This window comes from Syngnathoides biaculeatus, chromosome 17 (assembly GCF_019802595.1).
Source record: "Syngnathoides biaculeatus isolate LvHL_M chromosome 17, ASM1980259v1, whole genome shotgun sequence".
In the NCBI taxonomy this organism is placed as follows: Eukaryota; Metazoa; Chordata; class Actinopteri; order Syngnathiformes; family Syngnathidae; genus Syngnathoides; species Syngnathoides biaculeatus.
The window spans coordinates 2,904,233-2,924,121 of record NC_084656.1 but is presented as its reverse complement, the minus strand read 5'-3'; the positions used below and the strand labels follow the sequence as shown (position 1 = coordinate 2,924,121).

The window sequence follows — 19,889 nt, the reverse complement described above, 5'->3', positions numbered from 1 at the left end:
TTTTTGCATCGATCGCCAACGTTTCGCTGTACCTCTGACATTGCTTCCTGATCCGTCTAAACTCTTAATCTTGTCTACATATCTGTGCGTGAAATAGTTGAGACCACTCTGTAGAACTATCTTGGAGAAGCAAAAAAACATACCCCAATATTATATGGAATACGTGATAGAGGACCTGGTTCAAACATATGTTCAGTCGCCATTTTGGAAGATTGTGGAGCATGGCAACTGTAGCTCGGGGGGGCGGAGCTGAAGATCGCGAGTCAGAAAGGTCCATTGACTTGAATTGTTTGATTGATAAATTCAAATAAAATCAAATTTTACTAACCAATCAAATACAAGAAATGAGACCAAGAGGATGAAGCAATCTTTCTGGTAGTGGGTCTGTATTGTCTTGTCAGAATCCGAAGGCACTGTCCAAGATGTGTATTGGAGAGCTATATGGACAGGAATATTATGAGTAAGAAGATTGGAGAAGCTCTGGTGACTTTGAATAGAGATATTGGAACCACGTCAATTCAAAAGTCAGTCACCCCAACATTCTTGTGCTGTGCTTTGAGCAAATCAGATTTTGCGATGTCCATAATCTCCATCTGAAGAACTGCCGCAAACAAAAAAAGTATCAGTATTTTGCCTAGTGCAGTCCGCTAGCCATCAACTGGAACAGAGAACGTCTCTCTCGGAAAGAGGAAGATGTCATCTGAACGTTTAGGGGAGCTGTCAAATTGTTCTCTGAAATTTTCTGCCAGATTCAACACAAAATGCTTCATTGCTACATGTGGTGCTTTACACAATGCTCCCGCAGATATGGAAAGTGTAACTTGCTTCCATGAATGTCGCTATGCAGAAGGTTCAGCTTTGACTGGAAAGCTTGAACACCTTCGTACAAGCCTGCAACAGTCTGGTTTTTGCCCTGTCATTGGAGTTAGGTGATTTAGATGGGACATGTCATGCAAAAAAATAACATCTGCCATCACCTTCTGGATATTTAATAAGTTTAGAAATTCTCTCTCATTTTTGTTTTGCAGCTTGGAAAAAAAAAAGTCTATTGTGACTGCACATAACCACTCCAACACATTGCCTTTGCTCACCCAGCGAAAATCGTTAAGTAGCTGACATTTCCTCCAGTAATGCTCTGAAAAGATGATGTTGCAGACTGGAGCTCTCACCAAGTTAAGAAGTCATGTCATAGTATCCATCATTGCATCGTCACATTTCTCCACTTGCTTTAGCGCCGAGCAGTGTTTTGCGTATGATGCAGTGAAATGTCAGCAGTGCCGCTTAACCATGGAAAGCAGGGTTAACAAGCCCCTTGCTGTGTCCCACCTTCGTTGGAGCTCCATCCATCACAACTCAAATGTATTTTTTGTCAAATCCAACCTATTCTTCTCAAACAAATGCGTCAAGAAAGAGTATTTCCCTGGTTGTGCAGTGTAGAGGAAACAGAGCAAGCAGCTTTTCCCAAAATGTCTTTTCATCAAAAATCTTACTAACACTGCCAGCAGTTCCATAGCAGTTCAGTCACAGGATGCATATGTGGCAAGTGAAATGGCTTATGCTTTCTTCAACTTGGTGAGTAGAGTTTAAATCCTATACTAAAACTTCAACTCTTGTTTTTGCTGCGTTTGCCGACAGTGGTACCTGCTTTAACGGCTCAACAATTGCATTCTTCTTTTTCTCATCAACTCTTAAAACATCACAACCATTTCAAATTCACAGTTTTCAAATCAACAGAGAATGCCTTTTAGCTTTTGTAAGGTTCCATCACAAAACTTGCAGTGATGCATCTTTTGCGTCATCTTGTGCTGACGTAGATGTGTTTAAAGAAGAAATGGACTGCTTGTACACCGCCTACATGCTTGCTCTTTTTACACTGATTCGATTTTGTTCCCTAAGTGGCATTAAAGCTAGTATCATGCGTGGTGTCAAAGTGCCACTTTTGATTTTCATCTTTAGAGACAGCAACAGTCTGTGTGCAGATTAAGCATCCTCGTTGCATTGATGTGTCTCAGTAATATAAAATAAAACTGGTCTGTCCACTGGCACTTAAACTGACTGTTCTCCTGGTCCACCTTCCACTTCTTTCTGAAGGCCTGTTGATTATTAATACTTGTTACAGCAGTGTTTTTCAACTACTATGCTACTGTGCTGTGGTGTAGTGTCTGGTGTGCTGTGGGAAATCATCCAATTTCACCTAACTGGCAAAAATGAATCCGCAGATAATGTGCAGTCGCAGACTGTTTAAGCTGTCCAATGATGGCAAGAGTAATGATATAATGAGCTTCTCTATCAGTAGGTGGCAACAGGTAGCTAATTACTTTGATTAGTGATGTGTCAGGTGGTGGTGACAGTGGCGTTGTTGCAAGCGAAGCTACAGTGAAGAAAATAAGTATTTGAACACCCTGCTATATTGCAAGTTCTCCCACTTAGAAATCATGGAGGGATCTGAAATTTTCATCGTAGGTGCATGTCCACTGTGAGAGGGATAATCCAAAAAGAAAAATCAAGAAATCACAATGTATGATTTTTTAACGATTTATTTGTCTGATACAGCTGCAAATAAGTATTTTAACACCTGTCTATCAGCTAGAATTCTCACCCTCAAAGACCTGTTAGTCCGCCTTTAAAAGTCCACCTCCACTCCATCTATTATCCTGAATTAGATGCACATGTGTGAGGTCGTTAGCTGCATAAAGACACCTGTCCACCCCATACAATCAGTAAGACACAAACGTGTAACATGGCCAAGAGCAAAGAGCTGTCCAAAGACACCGGAGACAAAATTGTACAACTCCACAAGGCTGGAAAGGGCTATGGAGAAATTGCCAAGGAGCTTGGTGAAAAAAGGTCCACTGTTGGAACAATCATTAGAAAATGGAAGACGCTAAACATGATGGTCAATCTCAATCGGAGTGGAGCCCCATGCAAGATATCACCACGTGGGTTCTCAATGATCCTTAGAAAGGTGAGGAATCAGCCCAGGACTACACGACAGGACTTGGTCAAAGACCTGAAAAGAGCTGGGACCACCGTTTCCAAGGTGACTGTTGGAAATACACTAAGATGTCAATCATCCATGGCACAGAAGGTTGCCGTGCTTAAACCAGCACGGGTCAAGGCCGGTATGAAGTTTGCCAATGATTATTTGGATGATACAGAGGAGTCATGGGAGAAGGTTTTGTGGTCAGATGAGACCAAAATGGAACGTTTTGGTCATAATTCCACTAACCATGTTTGGAGGAAGACGAATGATGAGTTCCATCCCAAGAATACTATCCCTACTAAGAAGCATGGGGGTGGTAGCATCATGCTTTGGGGGTGTTTTTCCTGCACATGGGACAGGACAACTGCACTGTATTAAGGAGAGGAGAGGATGAGGCCATGTATTTTGGAGAACAACCTCTTTCCCTCAGTCAGAGCATTGAAGATGGGTCGTGGCTCCTGAAGAAGCATATCAAGGTTCTGGCGTGGTCTAGCCAGTCTCCCGACCAATCCAATAGAAAATCTTTGGAGGGAGCTGAAACTCTGTTTCTCAGCGACAGCCCAGAAACCTGTCTGATCTAGAGACAGGGTTCATACTCAGTCTGACCAAAAAAATTTAAGGGCTTTTTAGGGGCATTCTTAGGGGCTGACACGGAAAAAATTTAGGGCCGACAAGAAAAATTTTGGGCCATCGTGGGAAAACAAGAGTAAGGAAAAAAGACTCACCCAATGGTGCCAACAACCGTTCTTGGTTCATCAAATGTTCCAGTATCTCAGTACCTGTGACAGTGATCACCTGTCACCCCTTGTGGTAGTTCTCATTGATATGACCATTGTCAACATTTTCACATAACAGTATACAGAAAAACAGATTCTAACTACAATTGCAACCATATATACAAATGTCTTCTACAGATGTCTGTTTCAGCACCCCTACTCTAGCTCCTTGAGCCTACCCAGTGCCTCCTCTATTTGTTGCTGCAGAGGTGCCAAAGTGGCTCTCTTGTCCTTTGCTCTGCCTCTGAGTGCATTGGCCTCGGTGATAAACCTCAGATTCCTCTTTTCTTCTGCCTCCTCACACAGCCTGTCAGCCTTCTCAATAAGCGTTGATATGTCAGTCTCTATTCTGGCTTTTTTGGCTTTGAGGCAATAAAGATGAAAAGTGGGCAGCGATGCCAAATGTAGCCAGGTACGAAGTATTCCTTTCCCCACAGTGGTAGTTTTTAGCAATGTCACAGTCTGGGAACATGACTGCAAACACTTTAGAATTATTTTCACAAGATTTGTAAGTGTAATGGCTGCAGATCACTTTTAAAGTCCACACGATCTCTGCCTTTAATGAGTCCGTCTTTGTGTATTGAACTACGTTCATCAAGCCTGACTTCTGGCTGGTTGAAGTCGATGGCTGGACAACTCTAGGTGCGCATTAGGGATCGCAACCGGTTACAAATAACCGGTTATAACCGGTTTTCGGGGTTTTTTTTTAGAACCGAAACCGTAATCAGACTTTCGAAATCGGTTAAAATTTCCAATCATTTCTTCCAGTTCCGGTACTCCACATTGCACTATTTTTTCAACATTATTTCCACTTTTTTCAAGTTTTGGTGATAGAGTAAAGTTGGACTCAAAAGAACATTCAGTTAAATCAAAGAAACATCAAACATGGCATCGAGGAAACGTCGGTATACTTTCATGCCCTTTCTGAAAGTCCAAAAGAAGAATGTCAACATTAAAACATTTTACAAAAAAAATGAAAATTTAACTTACACGAGTGTGTTGTTGAAAGCCACATTCAACAAGCTTTTTTGTCAATATTGTATACAAACTACCCCATTACCGCGGAGTAAATTAACGATCAAAGGTGTAGCGCCAGAGATAAGGAGTCGGAGGTGGAGTGTCGGACACAGGAACAAAACTTGTTTTATTGGCAGACATCAAAACACTACTCGCATAATGGCGGGAACTCTGTGAACTCGTCACTCCGGAAGAGCAACAACAAAAACAGTCAGTGCGGAACACCGCACCCCAACTCGAGGTCCCGCGGGTGAATTATGTAAACACCACTATGGTACCGGTTTTAAAACCGCTTAATCGTTTTTTTTGCTACAACTGTTCGGTTAAAATCGGTTATGAAAGTAAGCGGTTTTATGCGATCCCTAGTGCGCATGCACTGCTAGTACCAATGCCTGAAGTTGATGCTTCACTATCTTGATATTTTAGAAACAGATTCATACCAACGGAAGATGAGAGAGTCTTCGCCAAATCAGGGTGTCTCCTGTTTTTCCGGTGCGACTCCTTTTTGGAGCCCCTAAATGCACCTTCGAAAATTTAGGGGTTTTTAGGGACTTTTAGGGCCGCGTGCGAACCCTGAGAGAAGATCTGTGTGGATGAGTGGGCCAAAATTCCTCCTTCAGTGTGTGCAACTACAGGAAATGTTTGACCTCTGTAATTGCAAACAAAGCCTACTGTACCAAATATTTACATTGGTTTTCTCAACGATTCTTTTTTTCCTCATGCTTTTTAGAATATATCCACTTTTTGATCATATTACTTGCACTGTATGCGGTTTTAATTGTCTTTTTTAAAATATTTTGTCTGTCATTTTTACTGTTTTTATCCCATTTTAAATATTTTATCTCTTTCTCTATCTCTTTCAAATGCCTTTAATCATGTAAAGCACATTGAATTACCTTGTGTATGAAATGCACTATACAAATAAATTTGCTTTGCTTTTGCTTTGCTTTGCTTTGTCGCGCTCTCAGCGCAGAGGTAAACAGATCCAGCAGTGAATTACAGCCTGCCTCTTTTTTTTTTTTTTTTTTTTTAAAAACACTGCACAACACTGCCTCTCACAAAGAGCTGCTGCTCGGCCACACCGAGCCACACACTCTACTCCCTCGTTTACCTGACACCGCTCCCATCCATTTTAAAGGGGTACACTCATAATTACAAACACCAGGCTATGTGAATAATAGAACAAAAAGTGGCTAAACTGGATGAGACTCTCTTTTTTGAGTAAAAAAGGTCTGGTCTGAAGCCAAAGTAGAAAGTAAAGGATGAGATGGTATATAATGTTAAAATTCCACCTTGGCACAGCCTCATCAAGAAGAAAGCACAGACAATGCAGTGCACAAAAAGCTAATTCTGTATTTTAAATATAGGAGGCAACATAATAACCCGAAAACTCTTTGGGAGCACCATTCAGCTTTCAACATGCATTGCGAAAGATACTCTCCAAGCAATAATTCACTTTTACACCAAGAAAAACAGACAAGGATATCATTGTGGGTTAAAAAAAAAAAAAAAAAAAAAAAAAAGTTGGAAGCGACATTTCAAATTTATAGTTAATAGTTGGCTTGGTGTGTATTTGTGTTGTAATGTATTTTTTTGTTTGTTTCCATTTTCAGTCTAAGTTAGCTAAAACACAAAATTGAAAATTTTCTGATGGGAATGCAATCTGAACCTTTTAATGAGCCATGTAACTTCAATGGATGACACTGATTGACTACAGTGCATACGTCTGATGTTGATCACAATGGTCAGGGGGGGGGCACTCACGGGCTTAGTGTGTTTGCTCAGACACGTCAAAAATTAGTGGGAACATTGATTGTGGGTCATATGTTAACATCATACCTTGTCATAAATTAGTCATGGAGATTAAGTTAAAGGAGCGTGTCACTAAAGGACTTCCAATAATTAAATATTTACAATGAAAAGTGAGAAATTCCAACTCCATTGTAGTCTGTACTGTGAGCTGGTTTGAAGCGCTGCACAGCTGAGGTCACTAAACCCACACTCACTTTGACGTTTATGAACATGGATGCACACACGCATAGTTGCCTTCACGGACCACAAACAGCATTCATGATGGGCAGAGCAGTTCTTTTGAGAGTATTGAATCACTTGAATCAGTTCTTTAAAAAGATTTTGTCACTGAATCGTTCAGTTCTTTTTCATTTAAATGATTAATTTAAGCGCTTCCTCATTCCATTAATGAAGCCTCCCTTAAAATCACATTCACTCAACACATTCACCAAAGGACTATACGTGTTTTTGCAGTGTAGTTTAAAGTAGAAAAGCCGTTGAGATTTTTTTTAAAAATAAAAACACCTTTGCATGGAGCGAACTGAGCTATAGACGATCCTTCCATGTTGCTTACATCCAGCTCGGCTCTCGCCAGCCAGAGTGCCTTTTTCTGCAACAACACTAATTGGCATCCACCTATCTGTCAGTTAAGTCTTTAGACTTTTCGTACTGTGTTGGATCCAAAGACGGACGGAAGACAACAGGGTGAGTCCAATTTTGGTTTAAAAAGAGAGAAAAAAATTGTTCAAAGAGTAAATGACAGGGAGTCATTAAAGCGTGTAAGGAGACATGATCAAGCCTTGTCCTATACTAGTCAATGTCAAGCAGTTTGAGGGTGACTGAGCACTTGAATTCCGTGTGTAAATAGCTTTTGCTCCTCCTGAGGGTGATGGAGCCCTGTCGCGCACTTAAATTCCATGTGTAAATAGCTTCGCAATAAATTCCATAAAATCCCCTAATCCCGTGTGCAAGAGAAAATTGAATGTAGTGGTATACTCTCAGTTGTAAACTTCAGTTGTAAACTTAACACACCACTGTGGAAAATAAAGGCAAAAATTCTCTTTAAAGTGACTAAAATGAGAAAAAAATAATAGTAAGGAAAAACTTATGAGACACACTGCAGTGTAAAGATTGGAAATATGCTGAAAAAAATTAATCCAACACAAAACTAATATTTATATAAATGGATATCAACACAATTTCACTGGTCAGTTAAATAGCCAGAAAATAGCGACCTTGCAAGAGTATATAATAAAAAGGGTAATAATAATAAGTAGTAATAAAGAAATATATAGAATATTGGAAGAAAATAGAATGAGAGAGAGATGAGAATGTTGAAAGAAAGAAAGAAATGATGTTTCATAGAAGAGATGATGACGAAAAAGGACTGACATCAGGACAATAAAGTACAGTTGAAAATTAAGAACAAAGAGGTGAGTGCTTGCGCCTCTCTACCCCCAACTGCCCTTTTCACAATATGACATGACATCATAAAATAATGACCAACTGAGACAGACTGGACTTGGACAAAATTTAAGGGGAGTGTGCCGACTACACTTCAGGACATACAAAATAAGACTACCTTGCATGCATGACTTTGACACTTTAATTCCCTCAGACCAGATGCAATAATATTCATCGTAATAGATATAAGTAATGCATTTCTTTCAACCCCAGTGGGTAAAGAATGCCAGATTTGCTTTGCATTCACATTTGGAGTCAAAATTTCAACTCAATGGTTTATTTAAATATGTTGCGATAGTGTCCCATGATAAGGAAACGTGAAAGACAGTGACTCTTTTATAGCATCTGGCTGAGGACGGGCACAAAGCAAAAAGAAACTCCAAATTTGCCAATAACTGGTTAAACATTTTACAAACTCGAAAGCCACAATTCAAAAATTTGTCATTTTTGGGACTGACAAATTAATGCTGAATTTGGGTCCCGAATTAGCCAAATTAAGAACTCCAAAATGATGCAATAACGAAGACTTAAAAATGACATTTTGCAACATACAAGCTCGGTCTTGATTTTGCCAAATTGTGATAAGATTATGACTTTCAAAGGTCACTTTATGACTTCATAGAAATAAGTGCATTAACAGTTTTGTTTTACTTTGTGCGAAACATGACATTTCTATCAAAATAGAAAGATGTACAACTCTTAATCCAGCAAATGTTGCCATTTCCGGGAGATGGAACAAAACATGATTGTCAAAAATTTGGAAAGAAATATATATATTTTTTAAATAAATAAAGCAGATGTGACATGAAAGACCAGGCATTACCAATAGGGAATGTTGTGTTCGTATTTGGAAAAAACAAATCAGAATATGCTGTAGCATTCTCTGCAAAAACAGTACAACTAACACTAACTGAGGCATGTAAACTAATGAAAGAAAAATTTAACGATTTATACAGACAACCAATATGCATTTGCAACGGTTCATATTTTTGCGCAATACTGAAAAAAAAAGAAAACGCAGATAATTTCATCCACAGGCAATATATGCAAAATTGTTAGTTCAATTACTAAATGAAACAACTGCAAAAAACTGTTGCTGTATCCAAATGTGTCCCACAGACAAACAAAAAATATGAATTCATTGGGAAATAATCAAGGAAGCTGCATGGGGAAAAAAAAAAAAAAAAAAAAAAAAAAACCTCAAATTCTGATGTTGATACAACTACAAATCTAGAATTGAATATATTACGAGAAACTCAGCAAAAGAGTCAAAAAATAGAACAGGATGTATGGAAAAAATAAAACAAACAACTTCGATGTATGACCAAACAATAAACCAATTGCACCAAATTAACTTGTCTAAATTGAGTCATGAGCTAATGGATGTCTCAAAAGGAGAGATAATGGGAGGACAGGTAACATTAATATTATACTCACAAAAATGGGAGGAAAGGTAACATTAACATTATACTCACAAAAAAAAACAAAAATTAAAATAAACATTCTCCAAATTGTCCACATGAACTTTATTGAATTAGACCAAAGTGAGATTTATTAATCAAAATTTATGTTTACCACACATTTGCTGCAATGAAGAGAATGCTTCTGCTTGCAAAGAACGCTTTGCACAGCACATATGTCGTTATTGTACATATTTGTTAGTTTACATATCGTAACTTTCCAACAACATGCAGACAGTCACACAAACATGTTTTTGCTCGCCCCCACTCTTTAGATTTGTCACCGTTGGTAGGGACCTCCTAAATAGACTAAAAAGAGAGGTTTTCAAGGAAGACTGCTTTAGAACATTCAAGAATTGTACCTGACTCTTCTTCGTGTTATGTAAGTGTTATGTATCAGTCAGTGCCCACCATTCAGTTATGCATCTTTTGAAAAATGTATACATAATGAAAATTGTGGCAGTGGACGGGAAAAAAAACAAAAAGATTCCAACAAACCAACCTCATTAGAAGTGAAGCTTTTGACTGAAATTTTGTAAGATTCAATTTCTTGAAAAATTTCTACAGAAGGCACTTATTTTTCCAAAACTGTATTGTGAACACAGCACACCATTTTAGATCAGTTTTCTTCTTCTTATATTAGTATGCTTCCGAAACTTTATTTGGGCTTCACAAGTGCATCAATGACATTTAAGTGTTGAAAGTGCACCCGACAGTTAACAAAATTAGCAACAAAAGTTACTTTTATTGAAAAATAGCAATAGTGTTCTCATTCCGCACGTGACGAATTGAACCGATTGATGGACTGGTTCTGGTCCATGGGCCATATGTTTGAGACTCCTGGTCTAGCGTAAAGGTCAAGTGTAAGCAAATGTTTATTTAAAACTAACTCACTAGACTCACTAAAATGATATAGATTTGTTGAAAGAAAAGTGTACTAATGGATTTTTTATGTTATCTCAATATCATAGATGGAAGAGTCGTAAAAAAAAAAACAATCAAAAGCCTCAATCAATCAAAAGCAAGCAGGGGCAATGATGCCTGACGAAGAAGGTATTTGGATTACCTGGAACATAAAACTTGGTCCTGTCCAACCAGTGGAACTCAAGGTGAAAGCCAAGATGAACAGATTTCATTGTGACCAGAATAATCAAGTAGATCACTGATATGGTGCCTAGACAAGGAATGATAATTGAGTGAATTTATTGTATGTATGATGAAGAATAATATAAATAAAAAATACAAATTAACCATAATTACACTTGGTAGTATTTACGCAGCAATAATTAACATTAAATCAGAAACTGTTATAATTCATACGAATATTGGTTATAATTATTTTAAGGCCAATTTAAAAAAATGGGAATTTGTTACAACCACAGGCTGTAGGACTAGATTATCAGGGTGCAGTGCTGATGGACTCAGGCCTCAGAACAAGCCAGACACTTTCTGTAATTAAGTACAAAATGGCTTTATCTTTGTTAGGATAATTTAAAAAATTGGATAGCTAAATTGGAGATTTCTAAAAGAGTTTTTAAACACAGTCATCTCGAAGAAAATATTACTATTCAGACTTACCTAAGAAGGTGAACCTTGCAAAGAAGGAGGCTGAGCGGAAGCAAAGTAGGGGAAGCAGTAGAATGATGAGGAAGAGTGGTACGGTGTTGGTTTTGCTCCACCAGTGTTCAAAGTTGACCTCAGATGTATCATTTCCACTGGTATGGATGTAATGTGTTACTAAGGTGCAATTCCCTTCAGTGTCAGTATTTGGGTATGGACAAATTACTGGTGGAGAAATTAGAAATAAGTATTACAATACTGACTCTAGGTTCACAATCTATAACCAATAAATCTCTCTAAGTGCAACTTTTATTGCAAGGTCATTTGTATTTTTCTGATAAATACGACATCAATAACCAAAAATGACTGGCACTTTTCCTAACTTTTTCAACATTACATTTTTTGTGCGGAGAAAAAAAAAACCTTGGAAAGACACACATTTGTTCATAGTTACACTTTAGAAATCAGTGTCCCGGAATTAAAAATAAATTGCCAATTTCAACCTACAATTGCTGTAGGTAACGTTCAACACACGATCTGTAACAAGTATTCTAACCCTGGAAATATAGTTTTGATTGACACTGTCAGAGGAAATCATTTAAGAAAGTGTACATTATTATAGTAGTAGTTTTACAATGCTATTACAGGGCAGGGGTGGGCAGAAACGTGCTAGATCTACTCAATTACATTTACTCAAGGAAAACTTTGGATAAATTGCTGTTGTTTGAATGAACCATACCTTTTTCTTTTAGCTGAAAATTTATGTGAAGAATATATACTTTTACTCCATTATGATGATCGGCATGCCCATAGCTACTTGTATTTATCATCAGTCACGCATAATCCATAAGTCTGGTCAGCAAAGAGCTTTTTCATTTAGTCATTATAAAACATGGTTTTCAGGCAATTTAAAATAGTGGCCATGTCTGTGTGGATTGCGCTACATATATATTTTTTATTTATTTATACATTTAGTCTCAGATTTTTTTTTTTTTTTTTTTTAAATCAAGTTACGAGTTACTCTTTACTTGAGTAAGTTTTTGACTGAATACATTTTTACTCTTACTCGTGTAAATATTTGGAGTTCTACTTTTTACTTTTACTTGAATCATTATTCTAAAGTAAGAGTACTCTTAAATTGTGTTTATTGTGTTTTATATATGGGTTCTCTATCCATCTCTGTCACAGGGAAAACAATGTGAAAAAACAGCAAACATCACAATACAAAATGTTTTATCTTACTGTGTACAAAGAAAAAAGCTATATCAGGCTTCTGTCATATTTATTTTCGTTTTTAAAAAAATGAGTCACGTTTGTATTAGTACATTTGGAAGTTTTTTTGTTTTGTTTTTTTCAAGGCTCATGGTAACTACAGTGAGGACAATAAGTATTTGAACACCCTGCTATTACAAGTTCTCCCACTTAGAAATCATGGAGGGGTCTGAAATTGTCATCGTAGGTACATGTGAGAGAGATGATCTAAAAAAAAAAAAAAATCCAGAAATCACAATGTATAATTTTTTTTTTAACTATTTGTGTATAGCAGGGTGTTCAAAAAGTTTTCTTCACTGTAATTGCAAACCTTTTCATTTTCACAAAGGACCAACTGCATTCAAACTCATTAATTGTGAGTCAGCACTGACCTGCCTTTTGGCTGTTCTTTTTGTTTTTCACTTACTGGTAGAAGCTTCAAGGCCTCTTCATACCTCTTTATACTTGTGTGTGCGGCGACCTTGCTGCAGTCACTGCATCTCGACTGCACATAGTTTGCCTTTGTACTCCAGTGCACACCATGCACGCAGTTTTGAAAATGTGCCACAGTTCTTATACAAGTTAGGGGTGTCGATATGGCTGGTATTGACTAAAACGACTCAGCGTTTCATCAGCACATTTTGGTAATTTCCGGTAGTTGTTTTACTTTCTTTCCATAACTAAAAAGGAATTAAACAACAACAATGGCCACCATGGAAGAGTATTTGCTTGAACAAATGGACCAAATAGACCAGATGATACATTTAATAATGCTATCGATGGAGATAACAGTTGTGTAAGTAGTACTTGGAGGAACTGTGAATAAGTTATTACAGCATGTGACTAAAACACGCCAATCATGAGAGGTAAGTTCACCACAGCTTTCCCTGCGCAGCAACTTTTTTTAACGTGTTGGGCGGCAGGCTATGCACAAGCTATGCAGAGGCACTGTAGCTCAGTGTTTAGTGTCAAAATGCCGACGCAGATTGTACTCTAATAACTGATACAACTTCGTAAGACCAAGACATACCGGTCTTTTACATTGGAACAACTATTCGCGTTCCCACCTTTCTTGAATGAGACTTCCATCCGCATAGACTTCTTTTCCTGGGTGTTTTGGAATTATTATTTATTTCTCAATTCCACTTGTTGGCATTAATGTGGAAACAGCTGTTTTGTGGCGGTGAACTGTCACTTTCCGCGTATCATAGTCGGGCGATAAAATATGTACCGTATTTTCACAATTATAAGACGGACTTTTAAGTCTTAAATTTTCTCCAAAATGGACAGGGCGCCTTATAATGTGGAGCGCCTTACATGTGAACCAACTTCCAAAATCGGTAACTGAATGGGAGCATTTCCTGCCAACACGCTACTTATATAGAAGATAAGCGGACGTGTGAGAGGACAGCATCTGGACTTTACAGGGCGAAGTGTGGGTATGGGAGAGGACGCTCAAGCTACCCCCCCCCCCCGTTATTTTTTTGTGCAAAACAACGTTTTGGCTGAGGACCACCAAAAATGGGACCAACTATCAGTTTTGCGGCAGAACATGGGAATCAAGCAACAGTGAGAGAATTCAAAATCAACGAATCCACGGTGCTGAAGTGGAAGTAGCAGGAAAACGAGCTTTGCCAAGTCTAGAAGACAAAGATGAGTTGCCCGCAGAAAGAAGGTGAGGTGGCCCGAGTTGGACTCGAGCAATGGATTAATGATTAAAGAACAACGAACAAACAACCGCCATGAAAAAACAAGAGCAACAAATGAACTCAGAGATTGCTATTATTCTGGGAGGCTTGGTGGCCCAACTTCAACCACTGGACATAAATGGAAACGTGTACAAAGTGAAGTTGCGAGTGGCGTGGGAGCGATGGATGAAAAATGGCGAACACAGCTTTGTTAAGACTGAGGGGCAGCGCCGAGCGAGTTACGCCACAATTTGTGAATGGATTGTGGATGCTTGAGCAAACGTGTCTGCTTCCATTGTTGTTTGAAAAGCTGGCATCATATCTGAGGAGCCGCAGGGCACCGAGACTTGACTGACAATGACGAGAGCAGGCATGTCAAACTCAGTTTGACTCAGGGGCTGGAGCCAGACTTTCTGTTCCCAGGTGGGCCAGATCAGTAAAAGAATGTCAACTCCAAATATTTATCTTTGTTTTTTAGTAATAAGATTAGACTACATCAGATCAAAATGCTAGGCTGAGCCGACTGAAGCTGAGAATATACTGCACAATATTGTCTAATTGTCCGTATTAATTGAAACCAGATTAATCTTATTTTATAATGATCTGTATTCATGAGTGCAAACAAATTTGTCAGCACACTTTTTTTCCCTCTCTCACTGCACTCCTGTTGTCTACTTGTAGGTGGTGGCTCCTGAAACTTGGCATTTTTTGCCTTCACAAGTACATAATGCAAATAAAAATAATAAAATAAATAAATAAATAAATAAATAAAAATAAAAAAGTAAATAATGCAGCCTTATGGGGGCACAAACCAGTGCAATCTGTAGGCCGGTCCCAAGCCCGGATAAATGCAGAGGGTTGCGTCAGGAAGGGCATCCAGCGTAAAAACTGTGCCAAACAAATATGAGCATTCATCTAAAGAATCCCATACCGGATCGGTCGTGGCCCGGGTTAACAACGCCCGCCCCCGGCACTGCTAACCTGCAGGGCGTCGGTGGAAATTCAGCTACTGTGGGTCGAAGACAAAGAAGAGGAGGAAACCGGATCCAGCATCAGAAGAAAAAGAGGAATGCACAGAGCCTACAACTGAGTGTAGGGACTTTGAATGTTGGGACTATGACAGGAAAAGCTCAGGAGTTGGTTGACATGATGATTAGGAGAAAGGTTGATATTCTGTGCATCCAAGAGAGCAGGTGGAAAGGTAGTAAGGCTAGAAGTTTGGGAGCAGGGTTTAAATTATTCTACCACGGAGTAGATGGGAAGAGAAATGGAGTAGGGGTTATTTTAAAGGAAAAGCTGGCTAAGAATGTCTTGGAGGTGGAAAGAGTATCAGATCGAGTGATGAGACTAAAATTTTAAATTGAGCAGGTAGGATGTGACCTCGAGTTGAAAGAGAAATTCTGGAAGGAACTAGATGAAGTAGTTCTGAGCATCCCAGACAGCGAGAGAGTTGTGATTGGTGCAGATTGTAATGGACATATTGGTAAAGGAAACAGGGGCGATGAAGAAGTGATGGGTAAGTACAGCATCCAGGAAAGGAACTTCGAGGGACAGATGGTGGTGGACTTTGCAAAAAGGATGGAGATGGCTGTAGTGATAACTTATTTCCAGAAGAGGGAGGAACATGACCTAGTGACCTACAAGAACGGAGGTAGAACCACGCAGGTAGATTATATTTTGTGCAGACGATGTAATCTGAAGGAGGTTACTGACTGTAAAGTAGTGGTAGGGGAGAGTGTAGCTCGACAGCATAGGATGGTAGTATGTAGGATGATTCTGGTGGTGGGTAGGAAGATTAAGAAGACAAAGGTAGAGCAGAGAACCATGTGGTGGAAGCTGAGAAAGGAAGAATGTTGTGCGGCCTTCCGGAAAGAGGTGAAACAGGCTCTCGATGGACAACCGAAGCTCCCGGAAGACTGGACGACGACAGCCAAGGTGATCAGAGAGACAGGCAGGAGAGTACTTGGTGTGTCATCTGGTAGGAAAGGGGAGAAGGAGACTTGGTGGTGGAACCCCATAATACAGGGAGTCATACAAGGAAAGAGATTAGCGAAGAAGAAGTGGGATACTGAGAGGACTGAGGAGAGCCGTAAAGAATACATCGAGATGCGACGTAGGGCAAAGGTAGAGGTGGCAAAGGCTAAACAAGAGGCATATGAAGTCATGTACACCAGGTTGGACACGAAAGAAGGAGAAAAGGATCTCTACAGGTTGGCCAGACAGAGGGATAGAGATGGGAAGGATGTGCAGAAGGTTAGGGTGATTAAGGATAGAGATGGAAATGTGTTGACTGGTGCCGGTAGTGTGCTAAATAGATGGAAAGAATACTTTGAGAAGTTGATGAATGAAGAAAATGAGAGAGAAGGAAGAGTTGAAGAGGCAAGAGTGAAGGACCAGGAAGTGGAAATGATTACTCAGGGGGAAGTCAGAAAGGCACTACAAAGGATGAAAAATGGAAAGGCAGTTGGTCCTGATGACATACCGGTAGAGGTATGGAAGCAATTTGGAGAGATGGCTGTGGAGTTTTTGACCAACTTATTCAACAGAATACTAGCGGGTGAAAAGATGCCTGAAGAATGGAGGAAAAGTGTTCTAGTTCCCATTTTTAAGAACAAAGGGGATGTTCAGAGCTGTGGGAACTATAGAGGAATAAAGTTGATGAGCCACACAATGAAGTTATGGGAAAGAGTAGTGGAGGCTAGACTCAGGACAGAAGTAAGTATCTGCGAGCAACAGTATGGTTTCATGCCTAGAAAGAGTACCACAGATGCATTATTTGCCTTGAGGATGCTCGTGGAAAAGTACAGAGAAGGTCAGAAGGAGCTACATTGTGTCTTTGTGGATCTAGAGAAAGCCTATGACAGAGTACCAAGAGAGGAACTGTGGTACTGCATGTGTAAGTCTGGTGTGGCAGAGAAGTATGTTAAAATAGTACAGGACATGTATGATGGCAGCAAAACAATGGTGAGGTGTGCCTTAGGTGTGACAGAGGAATTTAAGGTAGAGGTGGGACTGCATCAGGGATCAGCTCTGAGCCCCTTCCTGTTTGCAGTGGTAATGGATAGGCTGACAGATGAGGTTAGACTGGAATCCCCTTGGACCATGATGTTCGCAGATGATATTGTGATATGCAGTGAAAGCAGGGAGCATGCAGAGGAACAATAAGAAAGATGGAGACATGCACTGGAAAGGAGAGGAATGAAGATTAGCCGAAGTAAAACAGAATATATGTGCGTGAATGAGAAAAGTAGAGGGGGAAGAGTGAGGCTACAGGGAGAAGAGATAGCGAGGGTGGACGACTTCAAATACTTGGGGTCAACAATACAGAGCAATGGAGAGTGTGGTCAGGAAGTGAAGAAACGGGTCCAAGCAGGTTGGAACAGCTGGCGAAAGGTGTCTGGTGTGTTATGTGACAGAAGAGTGTCTGCTAGGATGAAGGGCAAAGTTTACAAAACAGTGGTGAGGCCGGCCATGATGTACGGATTAGAGACGGTGGCACTGAAGAAACAACAGGAAGCTGAACTGGAGGTGGCAGAAATGAAGATGTTGAGGTTCTCGCTCGGAGTGACCAGGTTGGATAGGATTAGAAATGAGCTCATTAGAGGGACAGCCAAAGCTGGATGTTTTGGAGACAGGATTCGAGAGAGCAGACTTCGATGGTTTGGACATGTTCAGAGGCGAGAGAGTGAGTATATTGGTAGAAGGATGCTGAGGATGGAGCTCCCAGGCAAAAGAACGAGAGGAAGACCAAAGAGAAGGTTTATAGATGTGGTGAGGGAAGACATGAGGGCAGTTGGGGTTAGAGAGGAAGATGCAGGAGATAGGCTAAGATGGCAAAAGATGACACGCTGTGGCGACCCCTAACGGGACAAGCCGAAAGGAAAAGAAGAAGAAGAAGACAAGTACCTCAATATTAGGTATCCAATCCTGATTTGCAGCACATTTTACTTTGTTTTATTATTGTTCACAACGAAAAGTAGTCCCAAACATGAATAGAACCTTTGCAGCCATTGCTGTTAATTTGGGGTAACCTGGGAAGCGATATTGATAAAACTTATCCAATCCCACGGACCCAAATTTATCCTTCATCACGGAATCGCATTGCAAGTCAATAAGCTCGAGTTGAATGTCAGCCGGCATATCAGAAGGCTTCAATGTAAAAAGCCAAATGTGTTCTCAAGTTCACTGAATACCTGAAACCTCTATTTAAACTCTTGGTCCAAAACTGTTATGTTGTCTTTATATTTATCCAAATCATTATCAGGACGGGTGGGGTGGTGACCCAGTTGGTAAAGTGTTGGTATCACAGTTCTGAGGACCCGGGTTCGATCCCACCCCCCTCTGTGTGGAGTTTGCATGTTCTCCCCGTGCCTGCGTGGGTTTTCTCCGGGCACTCCGGTTTCCTCCCACATCCCAAAAACATGTAACATTAATTGGACACTCTTAATTGCCCCTAGGTGTGATTATAAGTGCGGCTGTTTGTCTCTATGTGCCCTGCAATTGGCTGGCAACCAGTTCGGGGTGTACCCCCCCCTCCTGCCGGTTGACAGCTGGGATAGGCTCCAGCAGTCCCCGTGACCCTTGTGAGGATAAGCAGCAAAGAAAATGGATGGATGGATTATTGGGACGGTTCGGTGCCTTCGTACCCATAGCTGTGAGACAAGAGAAATGGTGCGGTGTCACCGTTGGATAGCTGCGACTGCCGCAGTGACAAATTCATCTTGAATGCACTTATGCTGTCATAATATTGAGTGACAACTCTGTTACGACCCTGCAATGTAGTCTGGCACCGAACACTGCAACTTGCTGATTACATACTAAGCACACAGGTTTTGCATTTACTTCTGTGAAAAAATACTTCTCAGTCCATTTTTCCTGGAAAACTCTGCACTCCGTGTCCACTTTTCTTTTTTTTGACAGTGCCATTTTGGGAAGGTTGTGTTGACTAATAACTTGAGTAGTAGTGAATGGTGAAGCAAAATTGACGGTTTATTTTTACTTGAACACATCACTTTGCGAATGTTTATTTCCTGTGAAGTGTCAGTGTCAGTGTCAGACTTGAGCGCATTTGTTTTGTATTTATTAAAAAAAAAAAAAAAAAAATCACAACTTTTAAGCGAAATGAGGTGGAGAATTCCTTTTTTTTTTCATAAATATACTTTGAATTTATGCCGGGCCAGATGAAATCATCTAACGGGCCGGGTCCAGCCTGCGGGCCGTATGTTTGACATGTCTGGACTAAAGCGAACCTGGCGTGTTTGATGGAGAACTTGCCCAGCTATTCATTTTGGATACAGAAGATAAGGACTTTGACAGATTTGTGGAGGAAAATTAATAAAAAAAATAACGTGAATACGAACATTGTTAAATACTTCAATAAAGTACAACCGAATTCAGTTTTGCTCCTGGTGCCTTTTGAAATAGTGTCCGTGCATGCTACCATATGTTTTTAGCTAGTGTCGCTATATAGCAATACGGTATATGCTTTGCGGCGCTAAACAAAATGTAAATAGCGTTTGAAGTGCATGTTTTGTGTCAATTATTTCTTTGCTCATTGTTTTGGTTCTTTTGTTGTTTGCTGGTTGTGCTGTTCTGTTTGGTGTGGTGTAATGATTTTGGTTTGGTGTGACACTGTGGGGGAGGCTTGCATGTTGACTGGTAATTTGCTTGCAACTGTTGTAGTGGGGGGAAAAAAGTCTAAGCTTGGTTTCTGCTTTTGGTTTCAATGTTTCTACTTTCATAAATAAAGGTACAGTTGTGCCTCACTGTCTCATGAGCGGCACCATGCCTGTGCCCAATAATACAGTATGCCTTATTTATGTGTGAAATACTGAAATTGCAGCTGCATCTGAGACTGCAACTTTTAATACAATGCGCCTCGTGGTCCCGAAAATACGGT

At 39.9% G+C, this 19,889-nt stretch overlaps 1 protein-coding gene across 3 annotated transcripts in view; it reads right to left on the bottom strand.

Annotated features, from left to right (window-relative positions):
- Window positions 1-19,889, bottom strand: part of slc38a9 (solute carrier family 38 member 9) — a 51,098-nt gene that overhangs the window by 7,868 nt on the left and 23,341 nt on the right. For 2 of the 3 annotated variants that reach the window (XM_061801860.1, XM_061801859.1), the window contains 2 exons: window positions 11,070-11,276; window positions 10,558-10,665 (listed from right to left, as the gene is read on the bottom strand). The exons of the other annotated variant lie outside the window; for it this stretch is intronic. In XM_061801860.1, the coding sequence (XP_061657844.1) occupies window positions 10,558-10,665; window positions 11,070-11,276 (315 nt within the window). The remainder of the gene's footprint in view (window positions 1-10,557; window positions 10,666-11,069; window positions 11,277-19,889) is intronic. 3 annotated transcript variants of the gene reach the window in all.